This window comes from Protopterus annectens, chromosome 4.part0 (assembly GCF_019279795.1).
Source record: "Protopterus annectens isolate FY-2018-M chromosome 4.part0, PAN1.0, whole genome shotgun sequence".
In the NCBI taxonomy this organism is placed as follows: domain Eukaryota; kingdom Metazoa; phylum Chordata; order Ceratodontiformes; family Protopteridae; genus Protopterus; species Protopterus annectens.
Window position 1 is genome coordinate 340,810,758 of NC_056733.1, and position 19,126 is coordinate 340,829,883.

Sequence of the window (19,126 nt, forward strand, 5' to 3'; positions counted from 1 at the left end):
AGTATTTGTGCTTATTTTAGTGATGCCTTGGCCACTCCAAAAAGCCTTGCTGCTTTGGTTACACTCTACCATTTATATTAGTATTGATTTTACTCAGTATAATTGGATACCCTTGTAAGAGCCTAAGAGTGGTTGACTGGTGGCAGCGTAGTTACCTTGCAGTCTGGGCAGAAGGGGTACAGCTAGTAAATCTGTGCCAGCCTTTTCCAGGTGTGTGTGTGTGTGTGTGTGTGTGTGTGTGTGTGTGTGCGTCTCAGCTACTTGGAACTGGGACACAGTGCTCCAAAGTGAGTCTTGTCCGGGATTTGGAAAGACAGTCCAGTCCCAGGTCTGCAGCATGTTCCGTGTGTGCTCTTGAGGGAAAATGTGCTAGATGCAGAGAGCTGCATCTGAAAATAATGTGCAAATCCATTCCTGTTTTTAGTGTCCGTCTCTCACCAGTGTCAGTGGTGAGGATTGAGCTCATTGATTACTGGCCCGGGGTACAGAGTCCGTCACAATGGCAATAGAACAAAAGACAGACGTATGGTATTAAAGGATCACTTGTTGCTAAATAAAGTCATAATGGAGAATTGTAAAAAGGGGAAGAATGACAAGGATAGATTACAAAAAAAGCATCCCACATTCATGGATAAAGGCGTGCTTACAAATGTATAAAATACAGCCTAGATCGATCAGTTACATTAAAGTGACCATGAAACACTGTCGAACCACTTTGGAATTAAACCACAACAAAGGCCAAATTATCATCCCAAGGATAAAAATTCTAAGGGGGATATTCCAGGATGATTCTTTGTCACTGCTGTTGTTTTGTCTCACCCTTAACCCATTAAGTTGTTTAACAGATTAGGTCTTGATTATAATTTGGCTCCCTGAAAATGAACGCTTAAAGATTTCTCATCTATGTTTTGTGGAGGACTTAAAATTATATAGTTCAGATGAGGAGTTTAAAACACAACTGGAAAGTGGTTAAAATTTTCTAGGATGATACAAGAATGACAACTGGTCTTGATAAATGTACGAAAGCAATGTTTAAAGTACGAAAGTGGCAGTACCAAGGAAATATCAATCTGGGACAGGAATGTGACAAAGGAACTCGAGCAGGAAGGAATATTTGGGAATTGATGAAGGACTGAAAATAAAACATGAACAAATATGAATCAGAAGACAAAAACTAATATTGAAAACAGTCCTGGCATCTAGGAATAAAGTCCAAGCTGTAAACCAATTTGCTCTCCCTGTTTTAACTTACAGTTTTGGTGGGACTGACTGATCTCAAAAGGTTTTGGATCAGTTGGTTAAAAAACAAGAAAAAATGCCTCATGCTTATCAAATGATATAAAAATCCATGCATACTAAAATTATATATTCCTTAGTCTGAAGGAGGTATGGGTCTCCTCGAAATTGATCACGTGCATAGATATGCGGTCATGGTACTGCATACATTATCTGCTGACCTCATCAGATCCAAACATAGGAAAAGTTTTAAAATACGAGGAGAGGAAGTCTAAGATGACCTCTCTGCATTCAGGTGGCAAGCAGGAAAGGAAATCAAATCAGAAATAGACAGAAATCAGATAGTAACTAAATGTGGCAAAAACCAAAAAATAACAAAAGAAGGATCAGATAAGAAGGAAAATAATGTGGAAATGCCATGACTATAGTATAACAGCAAGTATAGAGATCTCCTGGAAAAGCCACATTTTGATCAGGATTTGATGCAGGAATGTTTAAGGAGAGACGAGTTGAAACCAAAGCACAAAAGGTTGATAATGGCAGCCCAGGATAGTGGACTACGTACACATTGGGTTACAAAGTCCATTGAACACGTGAGGGAAACTGATAAAATGTAGGTTCTGTAAAATAAATAAATAAAGAAAACAAATAAAAAGCAAGATTGTTGCACTGGGGATTGAGCAAACACAACAGTAGCTGAGAAGCACTGGAAACAAGAACCACAAAGCACTACAGTCAGTGATGAAGTGCACATCATATGTGGGATCACCCATTACCAACAATTCAAAAAACAGAGGCGAGAACCAGATATAGTTAGTGCATGAAAAAAAGATATAAGTAGCACTGATCATTGAAAATGCTACACATAGGGATTATTGTGGCTCTCACACACAGAGACAAAAAAACAAAATGTCAAGATCTGCTGGCAGAAGTGACAGCAATGTGGAAGACAGATGCCCAGACAGTTCCAAAAGTAGTAGGAGCAATGGGTCTCAAAAAAAAATCTACAGTCATATTTAGATAGGCTACAGGCTACCAATGCATGTAACCCCATATGAACTGCAGTAGAAGTCAATTCTGGGTATATTCTGGGTATATTGCGGGTGTTGAGAAGAGCACTTATGGCTAACATCAAACGATTGAAACAATACTAATTTTGTGAACTTCAATCAAATCCTGACTTGGGAATGGGATCCATTCCCATCATGGTTATTAGAACCCTAACAGATTTGGAGAAGTTAAACCATGGCACAGTAAATATGACAGACAGAAGGCTTCTTGGCTGCTTCAATTACCACCATTATATCCAATGGAACACCTGGGTGGAACAGAGGATCTAACTGAGCAGCCATTTCCAGAGGTGATGCTTTGTCAGCAAAAACAAGGGCAATTTCCCTGGCCTGTACCAGGTTAGCTCTCTGTAATTCCAGGGATTTGTGCCTCCTGAAATCATATCCTTTTGCCACGGACCCAAGAACCTGAAATCAAACCCTTCTCCATTCCCAGCCACCAGACAGCAATGACAAAATATCTTGGACTGGAATTACAAGAAAGGTGGAAGGCAATATAAGATCCACTCTGCTACTGAGATGAGGATGTGACAACCTGTCAATTCCCAAATACTCTATTGAACAGAGTAATAAACAAGTTGATCTTTAGGGTATATCATTCCAGAAGATCCTGATCAAAAAGGTCTTCTTATCAGTTTTGAAGGAGAGAGATGAAAATGTATATGGGACCACTTGCCAGCATATTCACTTCCTCAGCATACAAGAAGCTGTAAGAAATCACCCACTTATTAGCACCTCTGCCAAAAATGAACCACTTCCCTATCAAGCTAAAACATGCTGCCCTGCTTGTTCACATATCATACCACACAGTCTGGGTGCCTGAAGAGCACATAAAATAGTCTTGTCTCAACTTCCTCTTCAATGTTTGGAAAATAAAATATTCCTGCCCCAAAGGCCAAGTGCATTCAGGTGAAACCCCATCTTCTAAAATGAGTAAAGAGGAGTAATCTCCTATGAACCTAAAGCTCTAGTTTCTCTGCATGAAGAAGAAACCTAAGTGGAATCAGTGACCCAATAAGAATCATTTGTTGCTAGGGACTGTGACAGGTCTGGCTGTTGTATGAGTATCCACATAGCAAGAATGGTGGGCTTAGTCCACCAAAGACATATGACACAAGAATGACTTCAATAAAGACAAGATGGCTCTTCAAATACTGGCAACCCACTGTCTAATGAAGCACCCTCATTTGTAGATGGGAATATGGGACTGTGAAGACAATGGGCACCATAGGGGACACCATAAAGCCCAAGAGGCATGCAAGGAGCACCAAACAGTAAACATCTTACTTCTATTTTTTCAATAATTATTGCATACACGTCCAGCTATGCTGAAGAGACTATTTAGCTGAAGCACCCTAAACAGTATGCTATTTACTTCCACATCAAGTGAACATTGGAAAATAATTGAATAATTCAAAAACTCACACTTTGTAAGCCAAATGGTTAAAACAACTGGCACACTCACAATAAACAGAGCCAGGAACACAACCAGTGTTGTTCCATAGGGTTCAGTCCTGGGACCTCTACTGTTTGGAATCTATTTCTCCAAAGTACAAGCAAAAACTAAAGGTCTGTGGCTGATAAAGTTTGCTGATGACTGCAAACTCGAAGCGGTCATAAAATCTCCAAATGATGTCAACATCCTACAAGAGGGTATTAAACAAATGATTGGTGCCACAGTCATGGCCTTAAGCTCAATGCAAAAAATGTATTATCATCCCTTTCAGTAACAGCAATGTTCCTGCTAACTACCTCATCAACAGAAACACCTTAAGTATGCACTCAGTGGTGAGAGACCTAGGTACACAGGTTGACAGCAATCTTACCTTTGACCACCATGTCTCCACAGTGGTAAGGACATTTTACATTGCTCATCTCATAAAAAGGGCACTGTCTCCAGAAAAAAAAGAAGTTATAACCTTCCCTGTACTCTTCCCTCATCAGGCCAATAATTGAGTACAATGTCCCTTTTGTTATGTACTTTTCCAAGCACCTGCAGCAATTAGAGAAACCACAAAGGTGCTTCACAAGGAAAATTCAGGTCTTCAGTATTTGTCCTATGTGAATCATCTCAAATCACTGTCACTTCATTCTGTTTCATGCAGACTACTCAGAGGCAATCTCTGCCTTGCATACAAGGAAATCTGTGACCCTGCTTTATTGGAAATGTTGAATATCTGTAAGTCAAATGGTGCACAGGTTACTTGCTCTAAAGACCTTAACCTGGTATGTGACATTAACAGAACCTGCTGGAGGGACAGATTTGTATCCCAGAGGTTACCACACCTTTGGAACAGACTCCCACTTATGTCAAACAGAGCACCTCATTGGTCCTCTTCAAACGCACTCTGGACGACTGGACGGGAGACCATAAATTAACCGTGGGGTTCCATCGGTGTCCCTCTTGGACAGGGGCAATAGATGCTGATCATGGAAATAAGGGTAGAACTTGGCTAGGCTTGTAAGTGCCCTACGGCCACTAGCCTAATAACGTCTTGTGATCCTAGGACCCTATGAATATGCAAACTCCAGGCTAGCATGTATTCAGCAGCATAACTCTATTAGCCTCAGAGTAACTCACTGCAAGGATTTTTTTAAGACTTTTTTGGGAGGCCCAGCCATCTAATCACACTACCACCTTGGCCATCCTTCTAAGCCCTTTTTCAGGACTCATCAGTTTCCAAACCTTAACCTATAACTGTCCATCTGCGACTATGCTGAATAAGACCACTTCTTCCTTAAGCCTATGGCTGTGCATCACATACTCCTCCCAAATACATCCGGAGGAGAAAAAAGACAGAAGGGTTTCAAGGTAATTATTCTTTCCTCCCAACTCCCAAGAAATCTGCCACTATTCTGGCTTTCTTCTTGAAGCAGTATCACAAGCGGCATGAACCCATAATAGGTTTTATGACCGGCACGGAGAAGCTACCCCTTTTAGCTCTTTGCAATGAACCATTATCCTACTACAAAGGCCAACTAGACCAGTGGAAAATTTATTTTTCCAAGATATCAAAAGCACCCAAGCTTCCAATAACTTCCTGCACATAAAACGGCAACCAGCACTCCTTGTCTGCTTTTATCAAGATGCCCAAAAGCCTGCACCTCATTTCATGCCTGTACTTAAGTCACAAGACACCACCAGGAAAATAAAAGACTAACTACGCAAGATGGGGGAAGTTGGAAGGATTTTAATTTCTTTCTGTTTTTTTTTTCTTAACCAACATACAAAGGTAGAATCCCAAACTAAGAACACAAATAGGAGACAGAAGTTCCTGGTAACATACCCTGAATCTATGCAACAAAGTTTCTCCGAATACCGTTTAGTCAGAAGTCTGAACTAAAAACCAAGTCACTGCCTCACAAATTTATAAGGCAAAAGAAAATTTTTAAAGAATACCAGTGAAGCCACAGCTCTAGTGGAAAGAACTCTGAAATGTCCTAAAGTTGGTTTCTTAGCAGAGGCATGGAGAAAAATGTACAACCTGAAAAACTGAGTACCAGTTGGTTAAGAATGGCAAACAAATTCGATTTAGATTAATATCCAGCATTACCACAGGTACGACAAATTAGCAGGGTGACATTCTCTAAGAAAAGAGTGTAGGTTTCAAAGATCACATGAGCTTGCACAGTAAAGACATGGCTACAAAAGGGATAACAGCTGCAAGCAAGACTGTTTTCCAAGTTAAAAAAAAACATAAGAACAGAATAAAGTTTTTCTATAACTGCATCTAAAAAAACTTTGGAGGTCTTTGAGATGTAATGTTCTGGTTAACAACATAATCAAAGGAAACTGACTGGTAGATTCCAAAAAGCTTAGAAAAATGTAGCCTGGAACAAAACAAGAGATCTTCCCTTGGATATAAAGGAGACATATTTTGCCTACTTACTTATTCCAAAATGTTTTGTAACCCCAAAGGAAAACTCTAAACAATGAATGCTGTGTAGGGCAAGATAGCATATTATCCCAAACTACTTAAAATGAAGACTTTCCTTGAAGACGATGAGAGAAGTACTTAAAGATAAAAATGCTGGTCTAGGCTAGAATGCAACAATCAATTCATCTGAGTTTTGTTCTACATGCCTTACAACCGTACTCTGGATCACAGGACACAGCAGGGAAGGCATGGAGGACGACTGTAATCCTGCAGAAGTTTTCTGTGTCCCTCCAGGAAAACAAGGAAGCTGAGCATTCTGGAGACAAGCAAACAGATTACAGTTTTCAGGCAGATGAGCTGCAGTAAAAGGTGGGTATTCATCAATGGCCGTATCTTAATCATTCACTTACAGTCTGCACATTTGGTACACATCTCCACCCATCACACCAAGGTGGTACTGTCTGAAAATCCTATACTGAACTCCCTTGTCCTATGGCAATTCCACGTCGGACATAACTTTTAGAATACAAAAGTACTCTGGCTACACAGGCAAATGTAGTCTGTGCAGTTTTAGTAAGTCTAAATATACTGGTAAGGATGGAAGGGAATACTCAGGACAAAGCACTTCCATCAAGTCTACAACTGCAAGTACAGGTGCACTCAGTCTTTGAAAAGTTAATACAAATCCAACTTCTGAGCCTATCCCAGAGGACCTGCTGCAGCATAACAATTCAGTGGACCCACCTCAACTGGGACCTCTGAAGCATGCTGGACTCTGTGGTGGTGGGGCTGCTAAAAACTACTTTGTTTCAAGTACTACAACCAATCCAGTGCCAGGGGGCCCTAAGGACTCATCACAGGTGCAGGATTGGCAATGAGTGTAGAGTGCAGCCACCTCGGAATACAACGCCGAGGTGGTTGCTGTGGAAGCACCCAATACAGATCATTCATCATTTACTGAAAAAGCGGAAGCTTAACCAGTCATTAGATGAGAAGCTTCTCACAGTACACAAAGCCCAACAGGCCAACTCATGAATGGACTTGCACTGAAGTACGTTCACGGTCTTGCTTCCTATTCCTACAACTCTTGCTCTTCTTTCTAACACATGCAGGTTAAACACACAAGTATTTTCCATCTACACATCTAATTGCCAATGGCTGGTCACCATTTCACAACTTGCTATCCTGATTAGTCTAGGCTGTGGCTGAAAAAGGTCATTAGAGTTCACTTAGCCTGTTTATCAAAATAAGCCAAATTGCTAAAAAACAGAACTTAAACAAACCTGTGAGCCACCAAAGGTAGTCCGTGGAAACAAGAAAAAAATCGTAAGTCAAATCACAGACATACCACCACAGGAAGGAGTCTTCAGTGTAGTAACAAAAACAACAAACGAGCTCCAAAACTACGTCTGTTTAAATGATAAGCATTGGTTATGTGAGAGGTCTTGTCTTAGAACAGATGAGTGACTGGTTGGCTTTTTGATTGGATAGGAACGAAGGTGTTGGCCTGGAAAGATCCCAGTGACTGGTGCAAACTTCTTTTAATTCACAAAAAGCTGTTACAATGAAACAAGATCTAAAGAAGGCTACATCTGAAAGCACTTATCCTGGGTTTTGTGTAGATGCGCTTTGGTTTTGCACTGTTTTTAAACTATAATAAAATTGGAGCTCGTTTGTTTTTATTTGTTACTACACTGAAGAGTCCTTCCTGTGTTGGTATGTCTGATTTGACTTATGGAATTGCTAAAAATGTCTGTGCGTGTGTATATATAGATAAACACACACACACACACACACACACACACACACACACACACACACACACACACACACACACACACACACACAGTTTCTCATGTTTCTAGCTACTTCTCTCTCCTTCACTCTGGGCAGCTGGTTTTAAACGATGGCACTTATGAAGTAGGTGATGTTGCACTCCTTATCCTTGCAATAAAGATAATACCCATGTGGATCGTGCTTCATAAGATGAAAGCTCTAAGCAACAATTTGAAGGCTTCACTTTCTCATGTAAAACATGAGAACTTTTGTGTGACAATTGCATGGAACGTGATTCAACATACGAGTCTGAGAACTGAAAAAATACAAGAAATCCAGTTTGTGATGTATATAATGCAGAGCATGTACACAGGTAAGTATGCACATGTGAGCGCACGCACAAAAAAAAAAAAACAACCAAACTGTGGATACCAGAAGAGAAAACCCTAAGTTATACACTGCAGAAGGCCTCCAAAGTCAGATCTGCTAAAGCTTCTACAATAGGAGTATGGGTATTCATTTTGAATTTTGTTCTAAAACTGTAAATAAAACATATATGCATTATCTTGTCTGAATTCTTATAAACAAGTGGAAAATTGTGAAACATTGCATTATTCTACCATTAAGTTTCATTTTCATGACTGTATAAAAAAGTTGTGAAGTATCACCCATTCCATTTTAGAACCTTTAACCGAAGTTTAGTTTGGCTACCATAAATGCTAACTATAAACAAAACTTAATAAACCAATATATATTTAGCTTTTACTTTAAAGCCCAAAGTAATTACAGATAAGTACTAATGTTTGTGTACTGTTTTATGCCTTTATTATTTGCTTTGCAGGTGATTTCCTGTACCCTCCAATGTGTTTGGACTTGTTAAACTGACTTCTGATGCTAACTGGCTCCCAGGTCCTGTTCCTTCATTCAGCCCATCATTTGTACTGCAAAGGACTTGTTTCTTTCCACTACCTACAAAGAGTCAATGCACTCAAAACAGATCCATACAGTATTAATTTCATGGCAGTCTGACTTTAGTGAGACACACTCTTTTTCCTTCTTAGGACTCCAGTAGCTGTTCTTGATAGGTCTGTAAACTTGCAGATGTTTGTGTCACAACAAGCAAATCTGGCTGTTCCTAGCTTCTGCCATCACATCAGCCTTCATCACTTAGTCAGTGGCATTTTGAAGGTGGCCCGCTTCTCTTGCCTCCTGACGCACAGTATATTCTGTGCAGGTTACAGGTTAGTGATGCAGGACTTTCTGCTGAATTTTATCCTCTGACATTTCCACATCAGCCACAATGCACTTTCAAGTAGCTGTTGACTTTGCCACATTTGTTCTACTATCAGACAAACATACCCCCCTCAGGGAATTTTATCTTTGTGATGGACAGTGCTGGGCACATTTCAAGTCTTGACAGCAGCAAAAGATGACCAAGGCACATGTATTAGCATTTTTCCTCATTTGCTTACAATGTAAAATGCCAGCCACAAGGTTGGGAAGTATTGTATATACACACATATCAAGAACCAAAAACACTAAACAGATAAATGAACATGAGTGAATGTTCTGGTCACAGCCTATGTCATCCGCTCTCAGAGTACAGGGGACGCAAACACAATTGGTTGTTGAAAGAAGAGAACATTTTAATTTCCTGTCTGGAGACCTACACAGACCTCACCCCTTCTCTGCTTGGGTCACAGCCTCCTCTGATCTACTTAACATAATTTAAATCAGCCTGACCAACCAATAAAGCGATGACTTGGGTGATCTGGTCAAGAGGTGGGCAAGATGGAAAGGTAGGCCACTAGGATCAGAGCAAGACTGTACTAAAGGTAAACTATATAGCTGCAGCAGGAGATTAATAAGAAGCCAAAGCTAAAGCCACAGCAATCTGATATTTAACACATTTCTTGTCAAATGTTTAATGCTTTTAATATAATTTTATTGAAATGGATGCAGGCATAAAGGAAAAAACAAAATAAAAAAAAAAAAATAATAAATGGCATCCCATTTCAGAAACAATACATGAAATGAGCAGCTACAACACTTCTTTATTTCTGTGACAAACACTTATTACCAAACTTAACACAGTTAAGTGGGCTATACAATAAACTTTTCATAACATTTCAAATATGAAACTGATACTGCCAATACTCCATTCTGTGATGAAAAAAATAATATAAAACTCTGTCAAGTCATTGCCTCCTACCACCACCACAGCAACCAGCATTTTTTTTAAGTCAACAATATACTGCAGGGGAGGCAAACAATATACTTCTTCAGGGAATACAACAGAGTGTAAAGTCCAATATTGAAAAAAGCTGGCATTTGGAATAAGCTGACCATAGACACAGAAGAATTGAGTCTTAAGTATGCTGCAGACAGGACATCGAGAAAGGACAAGAGCCTCCCAGAACATTAAAAAGGATGCAACCCACCTTAGTGAACTGCTGAACAATGATTCGCAGGCAGTGCTTTTTCATATCTAGAGCCTGTGTCTTATCAGCCGCTTCCAAAATCTGCAGGGGAAAGGAAAAAAAAAGTTACTTAATAATTACACACTGGATTCAATGATTACGAATTACCTCAGAGACGGTCACAGATGTACTCAATTTCAAAAGCAAAAACGGGTTCTTTAGTGTTAAGCGATCTGGACTTTATTCCGCAAAGTTGTAACCAAGGTCTGCACAACATTCCAATGAGAATAAGAGCGAAGAGCAACTGGTCACCTGATAGCTTCATTTTATTCACCTGGAACCAATGAAAAGTCGGGCGGCCAAAGCATACACCGTCTAAATCACAAGTTTCGTTACCTTTCCAAATGCTTCTGTGACCTGGAGGAATTATATTTTCTGGAGTAGGGAGTTGCTCCACCCCTACCACTAATGCTTACAGACAATTTCTTCTAATTTTTTAATCAGTCATTTTTTTACCACAATGTTTCTGTCATCTGATAAAACAGACATACAATAAAACCTACATGATATGAAGTAGGGAAGGAGGAAGCACTGCATTCCTCTTGGCCTACTGTACCTTATGTTGGCATACTGGTAACTGTTTCACACAAACAATCACAGTCAGCACTACCCAGTCCCACATGGACAAGAGGCTGCATTTAAAAATACAGCTGCAAGATGCTGATATGGTAGGCACATTTTAAACTCGTCACATTCTGAAATGCCAAACAATAGCAACTACAGTCCTTCCCTATATTCATACCACCTTTTGCCAATCCCACTTGCCATCCAATGGCTATTATCTCACAGCTTTGGGATGCTTCTTTCAAAAATCATTAACCCAAACTACAAAGTAATGGGTTAGTACAAATGACAACAGTGAAAGCAAAAGAGCTGGAAGAAAATCCAAGAAACAGAATGAAAAGTTACAGTTGCAGGGGCACAGGAAATAAGGAAATTGGTCATTACAAATGCAGAACATTTATTAATAAAGTTTCTGCCTTATTCTGCTAAACCATGTTATAGTATGGTCACTGCTTTTAAACCTTAATATGCTGCTAAGAACATGTAACCTTTGAGTATATTTGAAATCAACAGTTAAACCATGAAGACAATTAGAACTGTCAACATAATAATGGTTGCGCTATAAACTTCAAGGTTATACTAAAGAGGATATAGGTATAAGGACAAAGCAACATAAGATACAATTAATTCTACAATATTTCGATTGAATGGATCTGTTGGCTTAAAGTACTAAGCTATTCTAAATAAACTGCTGCTTTATGAAATGAAAACAAGTAATGCAGGAGAGTAAAAGCCATGAATCTCATTAAACAAGCTCTAAAGGCATTGTACTGCCTGCTTTAATATTAATTTATACCCTGCTTACCAGTAAATGTGCCCCCAAACTGCAGTATTTCCTGGATCTCCTGAATGTGGACGTGAGAGAGCTATGTTAAAGGCCTACACTGTCAACTGAGGTATCAAGACGGAGTTTCACTCTGGAGGCCTATCACAAGATCTCCCTTCCATTCTTCCTGTAGCCCACTGCAAATACTAAGTACCAATATCTCTTAATCATGGGACAGCTTCATCATGTTAACATGAAGTATGTGCTTCTGCCTCCTGCCTGGCAACTCTGTCACATAGTTGATATCACTTTCCTTTCTCAAAATAGAGAAAAGGCATTTGTATGCTACCTACAGTGTCTATAACAGTAATAAGAAAAGTCGCTTTTTGCCCTACATAATACTTTCTGTCCTGGCTGTCTAGTCATACCATACCTTTTGCTGCTCTTGTGTCATCCACGAGTTCCCCAAGAATGGCCCTTATATTTAAGGCACAATATGCAAAAAATTCCACAAGGGAGTTACAGTCACCCCCCCCACTCAAAAATCCAGGTGCTCCCTTATCCTGGGACCAATAAGGCAATGCAAAGGGTGAAAATCTTATTGATTCCTAGGATGTCTCTCTGCAGAGGAGATGCTGCGGGTACTTATCCCTCTCATGCCGGAACTGGTCTGCAAAAGCTCTCAACAGGGTCTTCACTGCATGGACCTATTCACTAGACCAGTGGTCTGTGGATCATAAGGGGTAGTCTTTAAATGCGTTACTTCACAATGCTTTCACAAAAAGGTCAGCATGTCTGACATGAAACTGTCACCTCATCAGTCAGCATTTCTCTTAGGATTCCTAACCTGCTGAAAATTTGTAGCAGAGCATTTACTAACTTATTTCCCTCAACAGAGGACAGAGGACCATTTAAGGTTCATAGGTTTATACTAGGCTATCTGCCCCAAGGCATTTATAACCTCTTCTGTGCTTAGCGGATTGCCACCTATATGGTAGCTTGGGGTTACCTTGTTTTTCCCGAAGGGTATGACTATACATTTTTTGGCGTTTAACTTCAGGCCATGGCTCTGGCACCAGCTATCTGTTTCCGTGAGTCCCTTCTGAAGGATATCCGTGTCCGATGCACTTTCCACTATGGCGCCCAGTTTGCAGTCGTCTGCAAACTTTGTCAGCCAAAGACCTCCCATGTTGGCCTGTACTTCTGAGAAGTAGATGCCGAACAATAGGGGGCCAAGGACCGAGCCCTGTGGGACACCACTTGTGACCGGCTTGGAGTCTGACATAGCGCCAGCAACTCTAACCCTGTGGGTTCTGTCCTTAAGCCAGTTTGCAACCCATCTTGTGACATATGGGTTTACATTTAAGCTGGTAAGTTTTTCTACAATACCCGAGTGGGGTATTGTGTCGAAAGCCTTTGCATGGTCAAGGTAGGCTGTATGGACTGCCTTTCCCTCATCAATAGCCTTGGTGACTGTTTCGAAGAAGTCGACCAAGTTCAAAAGGCATGATCTTCCCTTGTGACAGCCAAACTGGGTCGGGTCCAATGTCTGCAAGTCCCCTATATCTTTGTTTATGAGCTCCATTATGATCCTCTCCATAGCTTTGCAGACTAGACTTGTTAAGCTTATGGGGCGGTAATTACCAGGGTCCGTAGAGGCACCACCTTTGTGGAGTGGGACCACAGTTGCCGTACGCCACTCCTTGGGCACGTATCCTGTGGTAAGGCTGAGATTAAACAGCTGCCTTATGTGGGGTTTAATTCCTCATTTAGCTCATGTAGCACACAGCCAGGGACACCATCCGGTCCCATTGATGCTGTGTTTTAGCTTTAGAGAGAGCAGCTTTCACCTGCACATTTGAGATGTCTGGGAGGCTACACTCCGCTGGGATAGTTATCTCTCCTTTAGGGGAGAGGGGTGAAGTTTGCACTGAACCTGTCTGCCAGTATGTTGGCAATGTCTGTGGGTTCAGTGATTTTGTATAATTTTGGACTAATTCTGAGCATATCTGGGAGTTTCCACCCAGGTTCCTAACATAGCTGAAAAAGGCCTTATGATTGTCCTTTGAATCCATGGCAATTTTTCTCTCAAAATTGGCCTTAGTTGATTTTATGAGTGCTCGTATTTTTTACTAATAATGATCAGGGTGACTTCCCTTTTATGGATTTTGTTCTATCATGTAATAGCTTTCTCCTCTTATTGTAAAGTTTGTTAATGGCTGGGGTCCACCAGACTGGACGTTTGCCCTTTGTGGAAAGAGTCTTGGTTTTATTTGGGATTGCCTGATCCATACAGTCCTGGAGGTGTTCATAGAAGGCATTTGTAAGGGCTTCCGCAGCTTGGGTTGTGGTTTCCACTGTCTCAGGGGCCTTGAAGGATACCACACCAGTCTTGAGTAGTGTGAAGTTTGCTTTAGAGAAGTTCTTCACTGTGGTCTTTTTTGTTTGGGGTGGGGGCGGGATGTGGATTTCCAGTGAGATTAGTTTATGATCAGATCTCACCAATGAGGGATATACTTCCGGTGTGGAGCATTTTGTCCCCATGTTTGTGATAATGAGATCTAGTATATTTTCTCCTCTCGTGGGAACAGTGACTAGCTGTTCCATGGCATTTGAATTTATGAACTCCAGGAACCGTTGGGCTAGAAAGTTAGGGCTTGAGTAATGTTCCCAGTCTATATTCGGGTAGTTGAAGTCACCCAATATGATCTGGTCAAATAATCCACCACAACAGGACACTTCTTACCTGTGGAACACAGTGCACTAAGAGGCCCCACAATGTCAACAGCTACTCTCTGAAATGGTTCCTCAATGACAGGCAAAAGTATCAGAGCAGCTTTAGCTTTATCTACTGCTTTGCCAACCTTTTGGCACTTCTCACATGTTTTGTTGTAACCCTGGCATCATTTTCAATACCCGGTCAATAGAAATTCTGTATAAGCTTTCTTTTTGTATGCTTTATGCCCATACGGCCTGAAATGCAAATATTGCAGGCAATGAACAGAACTGCTCATCAGTAGGTCCTTGCATCTCTTCTTCCTCTTCCACTTAACTAGAAGTCCATTATCTTTGATCCCTGCACATGGAGTCCACCTATACCTGAGGATTAGGAACCTCCCTGGTTACCTCCTTCAGGTTCTGTCATGTATGGTCTGAGAGCGCAGCATGACTCAACTCTTTCTTTGCGACATTCCTCAGCCCCCCCCTCCAAAGGGTGTCTAATAACTTCTGACAGTGCTGCCTCAAATTCAGGCTTGCTACTACCATCTAACTCACTTAAGTGTTTCCTTGAAGTAGCCTGTTCCAAGGGAATCCCAGTACCTTTGAAAAGCTATGACTCACACATTCAGGCTTGCTGTAACTACCTAGCCCCCAATTCCCTTCTAGGAAATAGCCACATCATCAGCCTTGATTAATGGCATGGGTAGTCCTGCTGCCTTCTTCATGTGTGCATGTAACCTCATGTACAAAAGGTACTGCACTTGGTGCAGCCATTGTCTCCAGACAACTACCAATGTCTCAGTGCTATCTTTGATTGCTGCTTCCTGTGACGTTTTGCCCATCTTGTCTCAGTGGATACTGGTACTGTAAAATACCTACTTGGTTACACTGAAAAATATCTGACCTCAGGACTCCGGCATATACTAGAAGTACTGGCTTCCCTTTTTCCCATGGAATTTACTGTGATGATGTAGGCTGGCTCAAGGGATCCCTTCATACCGATGTGTACTCCTGGCTACTCTTTTTGTGAAGCTGTAAATTGCTAGCTAGGAGGTCCCCTTACTCCTGTTATTTTCAGCATTGTTACACTTCTAGTCTGCCAAACAGATTGTTATGCCCTCAAACAAGGATTTGAGCGCTTGCTCCCTTATTAAAATGTCTGCTAGATATTTAAATGTCATCTGCCTTTTTTGCCATCTAGATTTCCTTTTACATGCTTCTCAAGTGAGTTTAAAACATTCAGATAAATACGGTGTAGCACAATTTTAATTCAATCAACAGCAGTCATTTTTAATACAGCACTGTTAGAAAAATATGTATTAATGTGTGTATTAGTAAATATGCTTAGTGCATTCTGAACATGAAAAGGGTTAACACATTTATTCTATTTCATACTGCATAAATCTGTACAAACTGCAGATGTTTTCTGACCTTGTATTATTAGCTAAAATCGTGCTTATACCTTGGAAATTTACTGAGAAGCAGATGATTTCTGCTTGCGTTAGGAAAATAATGAATAGAACAATACTGCTTGTATGAAACTTAGGTAAGAAGTTCCGCTGTGTTATGAGAACATACACAGCTGAAGAAATAACAGATAATTAGGACAAAGCCTGCTTGATTTATGAACTGCAATCAGCATTTGCTTGTATCTGTGTTAGAAAAAGTACCTTGAAAAGTAACGATTTACAATAGGTGCTTGTAAATGAAGTGCCGGTCATCAAGGCCGGGTTGTTTTTCTCAAAGTTTCTCACAAATCTAGTCATGTAAGCAGAAAATCTGAAGTAACACCTGCTGTAGTACAATGCTTAAAGTTGTGTCTGATTACGTCAGCTTAGAAGGCCATGTCTTGTAAAACAGTATAAGAATGAATGTACTTCCTGTTAGTAGTTAGAGAAATCCTTGTATTTGCATGTTTTTGTCTCCTTGCTGCAAGTAAATTAATGTGTCTTAACTGAACCTTACGTGTATTGGTCTTTGAAGTTTTTTCCTTTGACAGATTGGTCCTTCGGACCGGAACCATTCACTTCACCTTGGATCAGACAGGCCAGGTGGCTTGAAACCGTACGGGGAAGACACCACATCGGTTCTTCTTATTTGAAAAGTCCTCCGACTGAATTGTCGTACAAAAGAGGCCAGCCACTTTCTGATCTGCGACTGAAGGACGGGTTTACTTGAACCAGGTGATCAATCACGAAGGCTCAGGTAAGGTGAATATACCTTCTTTTCTGTTTTAGATCAGGGACTAGATTTGTATTTTATTCTGTTAGGGACTTAGTTCATAAGTCAGGGACAGAAGGATTACTGTCTTGTCATAGATCAGGGGAACAGAGCAGGTAGGCAGTCATTCTGAAGAGACTAACAAAAAACCGTGGTACCACGTAAAAATAAGGTGTTACGTAACGACTAAAAGGGTAGAACAAAATGAGTAATAATTGTACAAAAAGGTCCCAAAATCCGCCGTTAACCGAAGACACAAAATACATGCAGTCACAGCGTGCTGATAATGTTGGATACTACTCAAAATGGGTTAATAGGTATGAATTTGATGGCAAATTAGAAAAATCCTCTCTTGTCAAACTTATCAAACAGCTTAAAACCAATTCTAAAGGTCGGGTTAAAAAGCAGCGCCAATTAGGAATTCCTCAGGCACACAGGTGGCTTGAGGAGGTAAACCGAAGGGAACAAAAGAATAGTAGATCAAAAGCAATGTTTTTGGATAAAGAAGACAATAACTTAGTAATAGCATTGGCCCCTCCACCTCCTTTACCAGAATATGAAGCACGTGAACAAGTTAGTCCACCCCCACGATATCCTGCTGTCACGGTAAATAGAGACACTACAAAAGCAGAACCATTTATTAGAGATCCCATCGGGACCAGGTCTCAAACACAGGCAGGAAACTCAAAAGGGGACATTGAGTTATATGAAATGGGTAGAAATTCACGATTTATGAGTGAAGAAGAAATATGCCCACTTATAGAAGTACCTAATCCTCAGGCAGGACAAGAAGGTCAGGATCCGACTATTCTAGTGTATAGACCCTGGACTCCAGAAGACATCCGGAAAGCCACTGAGGGAATTCCCCATCCAAAAGTTAATTTTAGAAAGTTCTTGGAAGACTTACAAGGAATGAGGCTAAGTTATAACTTAAACGGAGAAGAGGTAGAAAAGGTAGTCAGACAAATTGTGGGGCCAGATTGGCACATGATTAGTGGCGACTGGAATCCCCATGATGCTGCACTTAGGCCCCTCCCACATAGCAGCGCAGAATTAGACAACAGAGTGAAAGGTCTTACAGACCGCATCTCTGAGAAATGGAAGCCTACGGCAGACTGGACTTGCATTAATCAATGCATCCAACAGGAAGGTGAAGCTATTGACAGATATTATGCGAGACTGCTAGAATGTTTTAATAACCATTGCGGAATGCAGGTTCCTGAAAATCAGACACAAGATTCCCCATATGAGCAGCAGTTGAAGAATGCATTTTTGAAAGGCAGTATTGCACCCATAAGCAGTTTTATTACAAAACACATGGTAGATCATCATACAAGCAGGTTACAGTCATTACTTGAATATGCTAGACATGCCGAAAGGCATTTTAATAGCAAAAAGAAAGCCCAAGTATTTTCTGTACAGGATGGAGCAGAAGTTCTTGTAGTACAGTCCGGGAAAAAGGGCAAGAAAAATGCCCAGGGAAACAAACAATCTGATCAAAGATCAGAGGACTTTGAAGGGCGAAAGAAAAGGGGTGAATGTTTTAAATGCGGTAAGAAGGGACACTTGGCAAGGGATTGCAGGAAAAACAAGAAAGCAACCACGGAGGACAAGGAGGGTGAGGACTGACTATATGATAGCCAGGAATCACTAGAAGGGGATAACAGAGAAAGGACAGATGAGAATGTGATAGAGGGAGTAGAGAATGTGACAGAAGAAATAGAGGAAGTCACGGATAGTGAAGAAAATGAAATATTGGATTTGGCTTTATTGAGCTTAGAGCTCTATTTAGCAGACACGAAACCAGAAGTTACACTCCTGGTAGAAGGGAGGAAAGTAAAATTCTTGTGTGACTCAGGGGCATCACGAACCCTGATGCATCCCTCCAAACTGCCAGAAAATTCAGTCACCTGACTACATATTAGTGAAAGCATCTAATGGACAGCTGTTTCGGGAGCCCCTCTCCCATAATATTGCAATAACTGATCCAGTTTCAGGATTGACCCAGAAAAGCAAAATTGTTGCTTCTGCAAAATGCCCAGTGAATCTCTTGGGCAGAGACCTTATGCAGCTATTTAGTATAGCAGTAGTCCCGACTATGCAGGGTATGGAAGCACAGCGACAAATTGACACCTATGCAGTGCAAACGGAGAGTAAGATGTTCTATTGGTACAGCCAGGACTTGGTTACGACTGGTCCAGGGGCAGTGACCAAAGAGTTGATGAATGTAGCCATCAGCAAGTTCCCCTCCCTTGACATGGATAAACAACATTTTTTGCACTGTACTCTGTATTACTGTAACACACCAGGACCTGATAAGGAATATGAGCAGGAATTGTTTAGAAATCATGCAAACAGATTAATATTGCATAATCTGTACTGGGACACAGAAGGGAACAGTGTAGCCAGCTGTTC

At 40.8% G+C, this 19,126-nt stretch overlaps 1 protein-coding gene across 2 annotated transcripts in view; it reads right to left on the minus strand.

Annotated features, from left to right (window-relative positions):
- LZTR1 (leucine zipper like transcription regulator 1) overlaps positions 1-19,126 on the minus strand; it is an 830,693-nt gene that overhangs the window by 144,036 nt on the left and 667,531 nt on the right. For both annotated transcript variants that reach the window (XM_044068313.1, XM_044068312.1), the window contains one exon: positions 10,402-10,482. In XM_044068313.1, the coding sequence (XP_043924248.1) occupies positions 10,402-10,482 (81 nt within the window). The remainder of the gene's footprint in view (positions 1-10,401; positions 10,483-19,126) is intronic.